This window comes from Leptonotus elevatus, chromosome 12 (assembly GCF_054856555.1).
Source record: "Leptonotus elevatus isolate MCC_2025b chromosome 12, RoL_Lele_1.0, whole genome shotgun sequence".
Classification (NCBI taxonomy): Eukaryota; Metazoa; Chordata; class Actinopteri; order Syngnathiformes; family Syngnathidae; genus Leptonotus; species Leptonotus elevatus.
In genome coordinates, this window is record NC_141250.1 from 19,443,874 (window position 1) to 19,460,375 (window position 16,502).

The following is a 16,502-nucleotide window of genomic DNA, read 5'->3' on the forward strand; positions in this document are numbered from 1 at the left end:
AAATATAGCAATACAAAAACATTAGGAAAATATTTAAATAAATTGTTCAATTTAATCCAAAAATATTACCCACTTAAAAAAATTATGATAAAAATACAAATGAAAAAAAATCTTAAGTATTACAAAACAAAACGAAAAATAGAACACTTTAAAAAATATATATCAGGGGAAATATAAAATAAAATACTAAAATAGACAAAAATCAGGGAAAAAATATTCTATTATATATATTAAGAGAAACTGACCAACCGATCAATAGATTGATGTTGCTGCAAACTAGCTGTTAATGCTCTCCTATTTTGTCCAGTAGCTCATTTAATAGTAGCTGAACGAGTCAATTTGTGCTCCAGTTAGCCGCTAATGCTAAAGAGTGGGAAATCAATTAAATAAGACTCTTGTAAACGTTAAGTGTCTGCCTAAATTGGTTTATAAAGAAAGTGTCATGAAAATACTGATTTAAAAAGCTCATGAAAGTGAAACTTAAAAACAAAGACAAGAACCAGTCGGGATAAACATTACAAGTAATTTCTTTTAGTAGACAAAAACACATTCTCAGCAATTTAGGTGAAGTAAAAACGACAGCAGTTTAACATTTTAAACACAAAAATCAACAAAGGTCATCACTAAAACACAATGTCCAAAAAGTAAATATAGCATAGAATCGATGTCATGCACAAGCATAATATAGTCTAGAAGCAATGTCAGCCGAGATTCAAATCGGTTTATTGTCATGAAAGCAAGAAACAAACATTAATTGCGGGTACAGGAGGATTAGGAGGGTGGGCTTTATTTAAAAAGAAAACAGTGGGGTTCTTCAGTGCATCCTTGAGTGTGCCAAACGAGACCAACGGCGTTGTTCGGGCAGTTTGTTCATAAATAAAATTGAGGAAAATAATAAAGACAGCAGTGGTAGCAATTTCGGAAATATGAATGAAAGGAGCTTGCAAAGAAAGGTCTGTTTTTTGTTTGGATGGAAAGGGTCCAATTCCTTCTCTCACTCCGCTTTGCTGTAAGCGTCGGCGTGGCCCAGAACCTTCTTCCTCTGCCGGATCATGTGGAAGTAGAGCTGAGGGAACACTGCCCGAGGGGAGAAACAAAACAGGGAACATCAGAACACTTCATTGTCACGTGTTGTTATGGAGACAAAATGGAGGTCAGCTGTATAACGGAGGTAAATCCACACCAAAAAAACAAAATCGCAAAAAGCCATGTTCACAACGATACATTTTAGTCTGAAGTGGCCATTTGTGAGTCATTTTGGCTATTTCCAGGTGAAAAAGCTTAATGTTTCCTAGAAAAATCAGTTTCACTTAACAAAAATGACATTTAGTAAGCATGTCTATCATGACGAGACCCACAAAAAGTCCCCAAAAGCCTTGCCTGAAAAGACACAGGAAGTCAGCCATTTAGGTTTGAAAGGTCCCTTATTTTTTATTTTTTTACCAAATTCAGCCCCTGAAGCCAATTTTAATTGGAAACATGAAATTTGGTAGGCAACGTCTATCATAAGTAGATCAAAAAAATCTCAAGAACTTAAGTTAAAAAAACAAAAGTCTGCCATAGGAGCCATTTTAGGCTCACTCCAGTCATTTCTAGGGGTCTTTCAATTTATTTGAACAAAATCCACCCTCAAAGCCAGTTTGACTTCTCTCTCTCTGTCTTTTGGACACACAAAAGAATAATAATACGCCGTGCCCAAAAACACACAGGAAGTTTGCCGTTTGCTTTGAAGCAGCCAAATCGGCCATTTTCAGCTTTTCCTAAAAGGTCCTTCAATGGCAAACTTGTCCTAGAACTTTAGTACTAGTCTGTTTTGCTACCAAATTTCAACCCAGTCGACGAGCTCGATGGCTGAAGTATTTGGGTCTTAGCGGAGGTCGAGTGCTGTCGTGGACTTACGCGGAATGTAAGAGATCATGGCGAGGATGAGGAAGGTGTGGTAGTCGAAGGAGAAGTTGTACTTGTTGGGCAGCGTGACCGAGTACAGGCCCGTCTTCTGCACGTGGGGCAGCGCCGCGTAGATTGTCAGAAGCTCGCCGCTCACACCCATCGGGTACAGCACGATGAAAAAGGTGTACCTGTCGCAAAATGTCAATATTTGAACACAAAAACACAATGGAAGACCTCCGACAGTTCTAAAAAAAAAAAAAAAATCTATACATAAAGGGTAGTGGAATATTGTTCAGATGTCCGCGTGTCTTACCGGGCCCACTTGATGAGGTAAGGCAGATGGTTGAGCAGGCTGAAGGTGTAGAAAGAGTAGCGGATGATCTCGGTGACGGTCCAAGCGCTAACAAAAAGCAGCACACTGTCCTCACTCTGCACCTGCACACCAAACAAACGCATCCACCCAAGGAGGTGAGAAGACATTTTGTCCCACGCTTAAAGTCCTCAACGCAGAAGAACCATGCGGGTTTTGCTCACAAATCGGATCACACTTTGGATGTTAGGTTACTAATAGCAAGTATGAAGAGTCGACATTTCTACAAGGGATGGACATAGAACGAACATATGTTGCGGCGTCACCCCATTTGTTTAAAAAAAAAAAATCAGCATAAGATTCAAGTTTTAGGACAGATTTTTTGGGGAGAATTAACTTGATGAAAAAAAATACTGGGGGAACTAAATTATTGAAACATTTTTATTTCATAATTAAAATTTTCTCTTGTAAGGAAAAATGATGTTGATTGACTAAATTACATGAAAAAATTATCTGGTTAGGAGTTTAAAAAAAAATCTTGGAAAATGTAACCGTCCAAAATGATTGGAAATAATCTCTGCACACGTTTTTCTGAAAAATTCATACAAAAATTTGTTTTTGGTCTTCTAATTAATGATTGATTAAAATTTCCAATGTCCATCCCTGCCTCGACACATTGTCACAACAAAACAACCTCAATCCATCAAACAATCAATGCCCACGGCAAATCAACAGCATCCGCATCGCGCGTGTTCTACAAGACGACGTCACTGACTTACGTGCTCGCAACTCTTGACGCCCCCTACAGCGCATCAAAAGTATTCATCAAGTGGCAGCTTTAACATCGCTCTGTTATTCTTCACACGTGTGCGCGCACGTGTGTGTGGTCTCACCTCTCGGACGCTGTGTGTGACGGCCCAGGTGAGAAAGACGCGGGACATGACCTGGAAGCCAGTCAGGACGACCGAGGACGGCACAATCCCTGGAATAAATCAATCAAATCGACAGATTGATACAGTTACTATGCATTTTATTTTGAGCCATTCCATGTAGCTTAAAATCAGAGCCGTATATAGAGAGAGTTTGGCCAACTCTGTTTTCAGCAGGGTAACAAGATGGCGTCCATATGTCATGTGACCAGCAGTCTGCCTGCCTGATTGGTCAATTGCTGGTCACATGACATATGGACGCCATCTTGTTACCCCGCTGAAAACAGAGTTGGCCAAACTCTCTCGATACACGGCTCTGCTTAAAATGCTGATTCCACCTTTTAGTGGCCAAAGCAAGAATAAATTTTTTTGTAAGTCAAACATTTTCAATACATGTATGTGCCCCCACTAGTCTAGAAATGATATTCTGATAAATAGTGCCTTGGTGGAATAAGAATTAGGCAGATTAATCTACCCATTTTCATCCATCAAAAGGCGCAGCCATTTTATCATTCTACCGCCCTCTGTTGTTGGCGTCAAAGTGCCCTCGAGCTCGCATTGCGAATGTCACGTGACCAAAGCCAGATAGCAGATCTTGATACGAGCAAGATAGTTAGTTTTCCATGTACATTTTTGCAGAAAATCACATTATTTAGCCAAAAAAGTGCAATATTTGTGTACAAAAATGCAGTACCTGATCACAAAAGTGCTTTATTTCACCATCGAAAACAACATATAGTAACAAAAATTACCAGGTAAGCAGTCCACAATAATTTGCAATTAAAAACTAGGTTTGCCCAAAAGAAGGTTACATTTGGCTATGGAAATATTAATAAGATGAAGATGGAGGTGCAACTCACCAACAGCGCAGTGTACGATCTGTGAAGGTAAAGAAAAAGACCAAATAAGGGTAAATTCTTCTTCTTTAAAAAAATTAATAATAATTGTTACGTGAATATGCAGACCTCCAAGACAGCGCCGGTCTGAAAGAACTTGAGGGGTTTCTCAATGGAGTAGTAGAGGCCGTGGTAGCTACCTCTGGCCAGGTACGCTCGCACCAGACCCACAGCGATCACCAGCCACCTGTAACACACAATCAGTACAAAAAAAAGCACTGGCTGACTACTTTTATTTTTATTTGTTTATTTTCTAACCACAAGTGTTAACCACAGTGTTAATTCTCTGAACAGATTTGCTGGGGACAAATTCTCAGGAAGTGAAAATGTTCTTGCAAATTTCTCGTCAGTATGAAAAGTCTTTGGACTAAAAAAAAAAAATGCAGGAAAACTTCTCTGCAGGGAAAATTTTAGGATTGAGAATTCTCCAAACAAATTTTGTAAAGGTGGGACCAATTCTCCGGAAAGGGGAAAAAAAGACAACAAAAATCCAGACAGAAAAGAAAGTGCGTTTCTGGTTGATGTGTGTAGCAAAGCAAAACGAGCATTGCAATGCTCAGAATGTGGCTCAACTGGTTGGCACAGCAAGAATTGAGCAATGATTTACACATTTAATTTAACGGTTAAATTACTCACAAGTACTACTCATTCAATATTTTCTTGTAATCTGACTAAACTAGCTAGAATTTAAAATGCGAGTTTAATAATTGGCTTTTTTTTTAAAAACTGACTTCATTTTTTATTTTTTTTACAAATCGACAAAGTAAAGTAGCTAAAAAGAAAATAAATAGAAAAATATACAATACCTATGATTCACCTGCGCATGCGCACTCATGTCTTGCTAAGGTTAATCCGCGTTAAAGTACTGCGAGGCAAATTCAAAGTTAATTGAAAACCACAATAGTTTACATTATCACCTATCCCTGCAGTAACGGTAAAAACCCACATTGAAACAATTAAAATTATTATTGTTAATAACTGCAGCCATTGTCAACCTGTCCATGCTCCACATTAGCATCAGTAACATGCTAGCTTACCCCGCTGTCATAACAACATTGTAGATGACCAAATAAACGGTGGCTAAGGCGCCGGGTCCCTTCTTTTTAGCCGGGGCTCCGTTGCCGTGGGCCGCCTTGTTGGCCCCCGAAGCAGCTGCCGACATGACTGCTAGCAAGCGAGACCGTGAGACGATCTTTGGCCCTGGAAAGTGGCCGCTGTCACGGCGGAAAAACTACAGGAGGCGAGACACAAAGTGACGTCACGCATTGTCCCCCCGCTGTGCTCCGCATTGTCGAATTTCTGTAAAAAAAAAAAAAAAAAAAGTATTATTATTATTCAATAAGAAGAGGGTCGTTAACTTAAATGATTTGTAGTTGCAATACGATTAGATGTTTTTCGTCAAGGGGATAAACAAAAAAAAAAGGAGGAACAAGCTGAAAGTGACATCACATAACGTGCGCATTACGCATTCGTCACTTCCGCATTCATCTAATTTTTAAATATCAAAATTAGGGTGCATTTAAATATGTATATAATTCTAGTATAATTAATAATTTTTAAAGAATAGTAAATAATAATCATTGTAATGAAAATCATTGATGTCAAAGAAGTAAAGGAGGCTATATTTAAAAATAAAGAAATTTGGCTCAATAAAATATTAAGTTTAAAAAACGATCTGATGAGTAATCATTTACATGGAAAATTCCAAGTACTTAAATTGGAATGAAGTATAAAATATGTGAGAGACGCTAGGGAAGTAAATGCATTAATGGCTGAATGAAATAGTTATTTTGTTTATTCAAGAGAAAAGTTTGCAAGCCAAAGCAGTAATCATTACGGATCATTGGGTGGCAGTAATGCACTATTTCACTTTCCCCTTTAAAACAAAAACTAAAAGGAGGAAGAGGAAGGAAAAACTGATCAGGCATCGCCGTAGACGACCAAGTTTCCGGAAGTCCTACGAGTGCGACTTTACAGGACAAGGAAACGTTATTTATTTAGCTGTTTTTCCGTCCAACTTGCCTGACAACCACACTTTCCCAGCCTGGAGACTTTGTTGTAACTCTCTATTATGCCTTTTTTTTCTCAAAACCCATTTGACCAAGATGTGGGTAAGTGAATGGCTGCCTTTGTTTTGATGCAGAGGTCCACTTGTTGCTAACATTAGCTTAGCTCGACTTTTTTCGTTGTTGACTGGCAAGTGTAATGAATAACCGTTGACAGCTAAAATTATTGCTTCAAAGTTTTTTATCGTTGTGCAAACAGGGCGACTAAGCTATAAAACTCTCACTTAATTGTCGCTTTAAAGAAGTAAAGTGCATACAAAGGAATATAAACACTCTCCTTGTGACCTGACTTAATGTGTGTCATGATCACCTGATTGAACGGACTCTGGGTCATCTAAAATGGATGCGCATTCAAATATTTAAACCAAATATTGAGTTTATTATGGGTGACATGAAATGGTTACGTGCCAGTAACATCCAAATATAGGTGTACATTTGAACATTATATTTTATTACCGTTACTGCAACATTCCCCAAGCTTTTCCCAAACAATGCGACACACTTAAATAAGTTGCTTACTTTTGGCCTAGCCTGTATATTGAAATCTTGGATGTTTTTATTTGCAGAGAAGGCAACCAATGAAAGCAACACGGCAGAAGACTGGCAGGTCATTATGGACATCTGTGATAGGATTGGAACTACAACCAATGGGTACATTCATAGTGGCAAAAAAAACACTAGCATAGCATCTCCAGAATAGCTTTGTTTATTTTCAAAGTCTTTCTAGTTGTGATTTCTGTGCTGTTTTCTTGAATTCAGTCCTAAGGATGGCCTGAGGTCCATCATGAAGAGAGTCAACCACAAAGTTCCTCATGTGGCCATGCAGGCCCTCAATGTGAGTTTGTTACCTGTGCTGTATCGCCATTTTTATTACCATCAAGGACAGGCTACGACATTATGTCAGTCCTTTTGCGCAACAAAACTTTATTATGTGCATAATAGAATCATCTTGTCGGTGGCAAAGCGATCAGCGACACCACCCTATGACCATTAAAGACACAAACCATAACCTATCAGCAATTTAAATGTAAACATTATGTGTAGTATTTGTAAAATAGAATTGCTACTTTTTACCTTTAAAAACCAGAACAAGGTCCATAAAAGACCCAATAACGTCATTATTTCCTGTATTTTTTGAAAGAGAACAGCACCATCAACCTGTGAGAATCAAATGTATAACATGAAAGGCAAGGCCTCAATGTGCTTACTACTAGCACGCTGTAACCATCAAGACACAATACGATCTTTTTTGTCTTTCAGTTGCTCGGCGCCTGCGTGTCCAACTGCGGCAAAATCTTCCACTTGGAGGTCTGCTCGCGGGAGTTTACGGGTGACGTGCGCAGCATCCTGAACAAAGTAGGTGCACATGTCAAGAATATGCAGTACATATTATTTAAGGGGTCTTAAATGCACCTTGCACCAAAACAATGGACGGTGACGGTGCGCGCGTGTTGCTGTCAGCAGGCAAACTCGAAGGTGTGCGACAAGCTGAAGGCGCTGATAGTGGAATGGGCCGAAGATTTCCAGAGGGACCCTCAACTCAGCCTGCTCGGCGCCACCATCAAATTGCTGAAAGAGGAAGGCGTCAGCTTCCCATCGCAAGTGAGTCTCGTGTGGTTTGCTACCCTTTACTGTGTGTGTAACGCCAGGATGTAGCATCAATCATCACCCCAGTTTCTCGTGTGTAACCGATCCGAGTCCGATTTACTGATTTCAGTATACTTTGCTGTTTTTTTTTTAAACAGTGAATCACTGTTTATTAAGGGCAGGGGTCAGCAACCTTGTTGTCAAGAGCCATATTAGGTCAAATAAATAAGCAAAAATCTGCCGGTAGCCGTAAAAACATTTGATTATTGTGATAAACAAAACAGTGTATTAGTGTTAGTCTAATGTAGTGCGTGAGGGCCCAAGAGCTTGTTAGAGCTGCACCATAACACAAAAATATGCAGCCTCCAATACTGTACTGTGAGATTCATTTTCTGCTACCTTTCATCTTCCGTGTTTGGATTGTATTCTTTTTATGGAATTTTCTGCCTCTCTTCTTCCTTTTTTGGGCATTTATGGGTTTTTTTTTTCTTCTGCCTTTGTGCTATCAATTTTCTGACATTTTGCGGGCATTTATGGTAATTATTTTAATTTCTTCTTTTGTTTTGGGGCATTTCATGGTTACTTTTTGAACCTTTACTTTCCTGCCTTCTTAAACAACTTCTGACTTTTTGGGCAATTTTCAAGATTTCTTTTGTTTTTATATTTACTTTTTGAATGTTTTCTTTTCTGCCTTTGTGGGCGAATTCATGGGCATTTTATGGAAATTGTCTGCTTTTCTTCTTCCTTTTTGGACATTTTATGGTCACTCTTTGGACAGTTTTAGGTCATTTTAAAACTTTTTCATCTACCTTTTGTCTCTCTTTGTCTGAAAACTTTTAAAAAAATGGATAGAATATTTTATTTGTTCATTCTTATCTAAATCATTAATTCATTTAAATAATATTTTATATATAGATTCCTTCAAAAGTAGCATTTAACTAACCATGTTTACCAGGTTCTAACTTGTAACTACATGAGACAGCTCCGCCCCTAAAACAAGCCAATTTCACCATGACAAGAAATATGCTGTAAAAATCGTACTCTTTCTCGCTGGCATATTTTCACGAAAGCATAACACAGTTCTGATACCCGGGGACTCCTTTGAAATGTGTGAAAAAGCAGATATGGTCTCTCAGAGGAGAGTTTGACATTTTCACAGAGATGAGCCTGTTTGACGGCTGGAAACGTCCTTTATGAAGAGGAAGCATAAGAAGCTAACCTTACTCCTCTTTTCGTTGACCTTCTGTCTGCGCGCACACCAAAGGGGTCCAGCGGCTCACCTGCCGCGACCAAAGCGACGGATAACGACAATGACGACGACCTGACCAAAGGTAGATTCGAGCACACAAACATGCATCCAAAAAGTATTCACAGTGCTTCGTTCACATTTGACACATTTTGTTATGAAACAGCCTTATTTCAAATTGGATTGACGTCATCACTTGACATATCGCAGTCTCACTGGATCACTTTTTTTTTTAAATCAAACATCTCTTAATTCATACCATGGAGTTTTTGCTATATTGTAAGATTTTGCAGTCATTTTTAAACATGGACTAATGTTACGGTTCTGTTTGACTGATTTTTGACAGAATGTTCTGTTCTATTGCTATAAAAACAAGTCCAAGTTTATTTATATAGCCCTTAATCACACATAAGTCTCAAAGGGCTTCACATGCCCACAGTTGACAAATATCAACGAAACAACTGAAAACAACCTACCAAAACAAAGATTAGAGTCTCTTCTTTCATCAGGAAAAAAAGTATATTTCTATCTGTTTCCGTTTTGCAGCAATTATCATTAGAATATTCATCAATATTCACATTCCTGGTGAAAATAAAAGGCTTGTTGCAACTTGGACCTGGTTGATCTCTTATACTCTGCTCCCACCTCCTGGCCGTTTTTTGTAATAACTACCATTGCTTTAAGACACCTCTTCATGTCAGAAGCTGCCTCAAAGCCTTCTGTATGCTCAGTGAAGGATAAAGTGTTTAAAAAAAACACACACATATTTATAAATTTTGGGGATTGAATGAGTTAATGTGCGAGGTGTAAAAAACAAGAGAATGGCCAAGGGTTGGAATCATTTCATAATTTAAAGAACTAGCTCAATCAACTGCAGGTCTAGTAAAATAAAGTTAGCTAATTTAACTTATTCACTGCCATTGACGGCTATAGACGTCAAAAATTCATTTGAACTATTTCTATTAGTTTAAAAAAAAAAATCCACTTTTGTTAACGAGAGTGTGAAAACCTAGATTTTTTTTAATTGTACATTTAGAACAGATATAAAATTTGTGATTAATCGTGAGTTAACTAGTGAAGTCATGCGATTAATTAAAATTGTAAAAAATCAATCGCTTGACGCCCCTAATTTTTTATAATCTTTTCTTTTTTTTCTTTTTAAATCGCATCAGGTGATTAAAATGTTCAGTTGTAATTAATCATATGACTTCAATAATTAACTCACAATTAATCACAAATTATATATATGTTCTAAATGTACAATAAAAAAAAAATTTTTAGGTTTTCATACTCCTATTAACAAAAGTGTAAAATTTATAGAAATAATTCAAATGAATAATCTTTTCTTTCCTCCACATGGTAGCCATCGAGCTGTCCTTGCAGGAGCAGAAGCAGACCCCCATGATGTCCGGCGATCCCGCCAGCCACGCCAGCCACGCCAACAACGATCCCGTGCAGGAGGTGCGCAAGGTCCGAGCGCTGTACGACTTTGAGGCGGCCGAGGATAACGAACTCACCTTCAAAACCGGAGAAATCATCCTGGTCTTGGACGACAGGTTGGCATGACAATCATAGGAACGTCTGGATGACTTTCAAGTTCAAATGGGAGCGTTGTAACATTTCTGCGGTACAAGTTGATCATTACAGTCGTGATAAATTCAGAAATCCATTTCTGAGTGATATTTCTGTTTCTCTCCCTGCTAGTGATCCAAACTGGTGGAAAGGGGAGAACCACCTTGGCGTGGGTCTGTTTCCATCCAATTTTGTCACCGCCAACCTGAACAGTGAACCAGAAACAGGTTAATAGCGCCCCCCTGTGGGTGCCCTTGCAGTGTTGCATGTTTTTGTTATTTTAATATCAGCGTTTTTTGTTTTATTTCCCTCAGTGTCTGCAGAAAAAAAACAATCAGAAGAGGTGATTGCCAAGCCTGAGGTTGAGGCTGAGGCTCAGCCTCAGGCCATATTCATTGATGAGGTTTGTGCCAACACATTTTTTTGTGTTTTTCAAGAAATGTATAACTATGAATTTCCAAATTTTCCGAAAGGATATTTAGTAGACGTATCCGTAAATATGTCATACAGGTGTCGTATAATGTGCAGGTTCATAATAGGTTTCTATCTTTCATTATAATTACTATTTTATTTTAGACTTCAGATTTTTTTAGTTTTAACTAGTTTTTAGAGCGTGTGTTGGTTTTTATTCATATTTATTAGTTTTAGTAAGTTTTTTTTTTTAAATATGAAGATAATAATAGGGTCACTCAATTTTGTATTATAAAGTAAACTAAACTACAATTCCCAAATAAGTCTTCGAACTTCATACTTCTCTCCGTCTGTATAAAAATACAGATTTTTTTTTTTTTTTAAATACATCGCAAAAGCTCATGCATGGAATTATTTAACTGAAATGAAAAAAAAATTCTTTCACTTTAATTATAGTTATGTTTATAAACATAAAATTTAATTTCAGTTATTTTTATAAAATCACTCATTTTTGTTTTATTTTAAAATGTTTTTCCAATTGTATTTTTAGTTCTGTTAGTTTTGGTTAATGATAATAACCTTGATCATGTGTCAGACAATGACTGCAATGTAACCGCTTCTCGTACCAGTTGAAACAGCAACAGAAATAAACAGAACAACCACAAATATTCTACAGAGTCAACAAAAACAGTCCACGGAATATTTAGTCACGCTCATGAGATGTGTACTTTTCCCTCCGCCACCTGGCGCTTTCGGAACCGGCGACTTGCAGTAAGTAGTCCGCTGAATGTGTTCGTCTTCATCGCAGGGGAAGATGGACGGATCCTTGGCGATGCTGCAGAACGCCGACCCGAAAGATCTGAATCCGGACCCCTCTGAGCTGATCCAGCTGGAGTGTATGAAACCTCACACTCACGTAAACACATATGCAATTCTCGATTCTACTCCTAACAACCGTGTGTGATGAAACAGACGCTTGCGAGCAGATGAACCCCATTATTGACGAGAAGCTGGATGAGCTTGACCGGTAAGTGGAATTGACGTCTTTTGGACCAGCAGCAGCCGGGAAAATAATCTCCCCCTTCTCATGTGTGTGTATACAGAAAGCACTCCGAGCTGTCGGACCTCAACGTGAAGGTTCTGGAAGCTCTGGAATTGTACAACAAGCTCATGAACGAGTCGCCACTGTACCAGAACTACTCTAAGGTGTCCCAGTTTGGAGCCGCGGCCCCCGCAACCAGCATGCAGGTCAGAACGGCAGCACACAAGCACGAGTGGAAAAGACCCTCATAAATTACCGACTTGGGCTAGAAATGATCAAAAAAGTCCACATGAGCTTGTGTAACTCAGACGTTCATTCACTATCATGGAATTGTAAGTGGCGTGAGACTCGAAATATTTCCTCAGCACGCCCGACTGAGCCTCATCTCGCGTCTCGTCAAGCGTGACGAGTCGATGGAACGCTGGCGAACAAAGTCATGCAAAGAAATGTTCGCGCTTGATTGACAGGCCAAACGTTATCCAGCAGAATTATTTATTTTATGGCATCTTGACTCTGTTGAGGCGGTTTTACTTTCATGCATGTTTTATTTAAGTAAAGCCTTTTTTTCTTCCCCTCCCTGGAGAAGCCGCCGGCTGCCTGCCGTTTTGCCATCTCTGCCTCTTTTTTATCCACGGTGATTGATGTTTGCGTTCCTCCCGGGAGATTTCGGAATGTCCTCTCCACACGTCGCGCCCTCAGTCCTGTTCCTCCAACTGTAACGCCCGAGTGAGCAAAATAGTTTGAAAATTAAGTCATAGCTTTCAAATATGATGATAAAACTGGTTTAAAAAATGCTATCAGGAAAATGTTTTCTTTTTATGAGAAAAAAGTTGTAATCCTACAATAATAAAATTTAAAAATGTAACTTTATTCTACATGATATCCACCTTGTTTCCCAAAAATATTAATTTCTTATTGTTATAATTTCAATTTTTAACTTGAAAAATTAAGACTTCAATGTAAAAAATAAAATAAAAATAAAACTACTTTATTCTTGTAATAATAGTTGACTTTTTTTCCTGAAAAACTATTAATTTATTCTCGTCCAGTAGCAAATTAGTTCCTTAAAAAAATGCCAATCTTGCAAGTTTTTATCTTGAAAAAGTACAATTTTATTTTTATGTTTTTTGTTTTTATTCTAAGAAGCCTCTCTCTGCTAACTCATTGTTGTATTCAGGGCTACCTCAGCCAAACAACTGCCCCTGCTACCGCCACTGCTTATCTGCCCCCGTCGATGCCCCCACCTCAGGCCTACAGTTTGCCCAACGACCAGCCGGGGCCGCTGCATTCACTTCCCAACAACCACCAAGCTGCAGTGCCAACCTACATGAGGTGAGAAAGAAATCAGCATATTTTACACCGCCAGACAATAAGCAGATATTTAGAATCAGACAGGTTTTTTTTTGTTTTGTTTTTAAGTAATGGTACATTATTTTTCAAGTAAATTGTCCTCATTTGTACGAGATTTAAAAAAAAATCATATTATAATATTACAAATGTCAGGAATTATTATAAATATTATAAGCGCAAGAAAATATGCAAATAGTCATTTTTGTATTTTCAAGGAGAGTCGTCTTAGTACTAAAATACAAAAAAGATGGGTGCATTTTGTATTAGTTTCCAAGAATAAAAAATAAAAAAAAACATTTAAATGTCATAAAAAACGTTTTAAAAAAATGTATGTATATTCATTTATTTTTTTAAACTAAAAACACAAATCATACCAATGAGAATAAAGCAGGATTTTATTTTTATTTATTTTTAATTTGTATCATTACTAGCATAAAAAATCATTTATTTTAGCTTTATTTATTTTTGCAAAATTGGAATCGCCAGAAGATTTCATTTATGGGCTATAAAGTTAATTTTTGAAAACAGTTTATTTTTCCCTTTTTTTTTAAGAATGTAATGTTGTTGATTAAAATATTGAAGTTGTCATTTTTTAGGAAAATAAAGTTATAATATTAATTAAGCTTATGATGTCTTGCTCATTTTTGATAGGAAAAAACATTTATATTAGAAAAGTAATTTTTTTAACTGCATGAAAATATTAGTATTTTGTCAAGATGAAAGGTTTACTTTTTCTCACTGGTCACAGAAAAAAGTCACAATTGTAGACATAGAACATTCCCATTTTTTGAGACCCCCAAAAAAAAAAATCCTCGTCAACGATGTAATCTGTTGCATTGACAGCAGCAGCATCAACTCCCATCAGCACTACATGAGCCAGGCAGCCGGCGGCAGCGGTTACCAGATGCCCGTCGACATGTCGGCCTACCATAACAACGGCGTGCCGCCTGTGTCCTACCCTGCTCCCGCTGCCGCCCCACAGCACCACCAACACCAGGTGCAAGGGGCGTACTACCAGCAACCCCTCCTCTAAACACAACAGTAGGTTGTACCGGGGTGTGTGTGTGTGTGTGTGTGTGTGTCCTGGTCTACCTGATGGCAACTTCATGGTTCAAACGGTCCCCATGGTGAACACGGACACGCCCATTTTCCCACTTTGTGTCTTTTAATACCAAACTCGTTTTGTTTTGTTTTTTATCGTCAATTAAAAACGAGTGGTTGAAGTCGACCTGCGCATTTTCACAGTACCTTCTGTCTGTTTCCCGCGTTTCACGCTGTTGAAAAAAAATGTGTGTTGCTGTTCCAAAAGAAAGACGACCTGTGAATGTTCCACATTCCGACCTAATTTGGTATCAGAAGCCCCTTTCACACGGCCAATCATGCTTTTTGTAACGCTGTTCTTTTTGAAAGGTAGCAACAAGGGCAATTGGTGCTGGGAGGTGAAGTAAATCAACTTATTTTCCACATTTCAATGAAAATTGGTATCAGAAGCCCCTTTCATGCTGCCAAGGCTCGCCCATATCCCACTACTGGGCTACAGTTTGTGTGTAAGGTACACTGAGGGAATGGCAGGGGTTTTGATTTGCAAAACGCCAGGCATCTGATGTGCCTTTCACGCTGTCCATTAAAGCTGCCCCTGTGTTGCTGCCAACTGTATGTAAGGTACAGAAGCAGGAATATAGAGTTGAAGTTGATCTGCAAAATGTCCATCTTCCGATGTTGTTCCTTTGACATGACTTGTTAAAGTTGTTGTTTTTTCCGCTCGGTGTCACCACTCTGTGTGAAAGGTACCAACCCGCAACAGTGGAGTTGAAGTCAGCCTGCAAATTTGTAGCTTCTGATGTCATCCATTTTCTGCTGCATCAACTGCTGTGTTCTTTAGCCACCACTTTTTGGGTGTGTATACTGTGAATCCCCTTTCACACTGCCCAGCAAGCAGGGTATGGCTTTTATTCGTGTAAGTTAGCAACACCGAATTGGGGAGTTGTCTTAGCTTTTTCACAGCTTTTCCACTCCATGTCGTTGACATAAATCAGCGGGGTTAAAAAAAATTACCATAAATGTTAAAGCTTCTGACAAAAGTAGTTAGAAGAATCCCCTTTCACGCTGTCCATGATGGCTGGCGTCCCCCTATCAGAACCCCAAACCCCACTTAGTGGTCCCAGTCTGTGTGTAAGGAAGAACGGGGGCTTTGAAGTGCGTGTAAGGTTGAAGTTAACTTGTACATTTTCAAGTATCAGAAGCCCCTTTAACACCGCTGCCCGGTATGTAAAGTACTGACACGGAACGTTGGGCAGTGTTAAGTCAACCTGCAAACTTACCAACTTTCGATGCAAGTGTCAGAAGCCCCTTTCACGCCGCTATGCTGCGTGCCAAGGTACCGACTTGAAATGAAGCCGCCGGGTTTGCAGAAAATCAGACAAGCCTTTAACACATGACAATCCGCCCTCTTGTTTTGTGTCCGAAAGCAATCCCCAATGAAAATCAGCCACCATCCTTTCGTACCCCCCTCAGTTGGACCGCCGTGCTGCACAGCAACATATTCTTCTTTTGTGTATTTTCTATGTACAGTCGCACCTTAGCTTTGTACACATGTATTTACCACTGGATGCCTTGTCCACCTGCGGATCAACACATGCGTGACACAGGTGTGCTGCTACTGCTTGTCAATTATAAGAAAGAATAATAATAATAAATGTGTATATATTCCAGAAAAGTGCTCTTTTACCCTTTTGTAACTTTTAAGATGTTCTTCCAGATAATAAAAAATAATAATAATAAACAAAGTGGAGTGTGGCTGTTTCTATTCATGGGTGCAGGTGCACGTCTAAGATGGCGGCTTGTTAGCTGGTCATCATTTATTCAGCCGTGGTGACCTTTTTATAGAGCTGCTGCTGCTGCTCTTCCCTTCATGACGACACGCCGCGGGGATCCTTGGGTTCGATCGCTTCCCACCGGTGTCGCAGCTGCTGCCTTTTGTCGGTGGGAAAGTTTTCAAAGAGGCTGCAAATGGGAAGATGCTGCGCTGGGGAAGGGAGAGTTGGTGTTGCCTTCAAGTGCCCTGCGTAAATTCTACGTCTGAAGGTTGAACTCAACTTGAGTATTAGAACTCATTTGGAGATGTTTAAGGTGTGACTCAATTATGGTTGGAGATGACGATGATTAGAAGATTTACTGGGTAGAATTGAGAAGCTACAAAAAAT

General features: G+C 38.9%; 2 protein-coding genes across 4 annotated transcripts; one reads left to right on the forward strand and one right to left on the reverse strand.

Moving 5' to 3' along the window:
• Nucleotides 1-701: 701 nt before the first annotated feature.
• Nucleotides 702-5,420, reverse strand: hacd2 (3-hydroxyacyl-CoA dehydratase 2). Its single transcript, XM_086090955.1, has 7 exons — nucleotides 5,063-5,420; nucleotides 4,095-4,212; nucleotides 3,990-4,008; nucleotides 3,094-3,182; nucleotides 2,204-2,325; nucleotides 1,900-2,078; nucleotides 702-1,077 (listed from the first exon to the last, which is right to left on the reverse strand). Exons 1-7 carry the CDS (start codon nucleotides 5,185-5,187, stop codon nucleotides 995-997), a joined length of 735 nt encoding a protein of 244 aa, XP_085947081.1. The 5' UTR covers nucleotides 5,188-5,420; the 3' UTR covers nucleotides 702-994.
• Nucleotides 5,421-5,942: 522 nt separating this feature from the next.
• stam2 (signal transducing adaptor molecule (SH3 domain and ITAM motif) 2) lies at nucleotides 5,943-16,063 on the forward strand. Of its 3 annotated transcripts, none has more exons than XM_086091864.1 (14): nucleotides 5,943-6,136; nucleotides 6,658-6,742; nucleotides 6,851-6,926; nucleotides 7,352-7,447; nucleotides 7,553-7,693; nucleotides 8,943-9,009; nucleotides 10,288-10,480; nucleotides 10,629-10,723; nucleotides 10,811-10,899; nucleotides 11,716-11,803; nucleotides 11,880-11,934; nucleotides 12,011-12,155; nucleotides 13,127-13,281; nucleotides 14,146-16,063. In XM_086091864.1, the coding sequence occupies exons 1-14, from the start codon at nucleotides 6,097-6,099 to the stop codon at nucleotides 14,330-14,332; spliced, it is 1,512 nt and encodes a 503-aa protein (XP_085947990.1). In that variant the 5' UTR covers nucleotides 5,943-6,096; the 3' UTR covers nucleotides 14,333-16,063. The 3 variants fall into 3 exon arrangements, with proteins under 3 accessions (XP_085947990.1, XP_085947989.1, XP_085947988.1); XM_086091863.1 differs by having other exon boundaries at nucleotides 5,944-6,136; nucleotides 7,556-7,693; nucleotides 14,143-16,063; XM_086091862.1 differs by having other exon boundaries at nucleotides 5,945-6,136; nucleotides 14,143-16,063.
• Nucleotides 16,064-16,502: the final 439 nt, after the last annotated feature.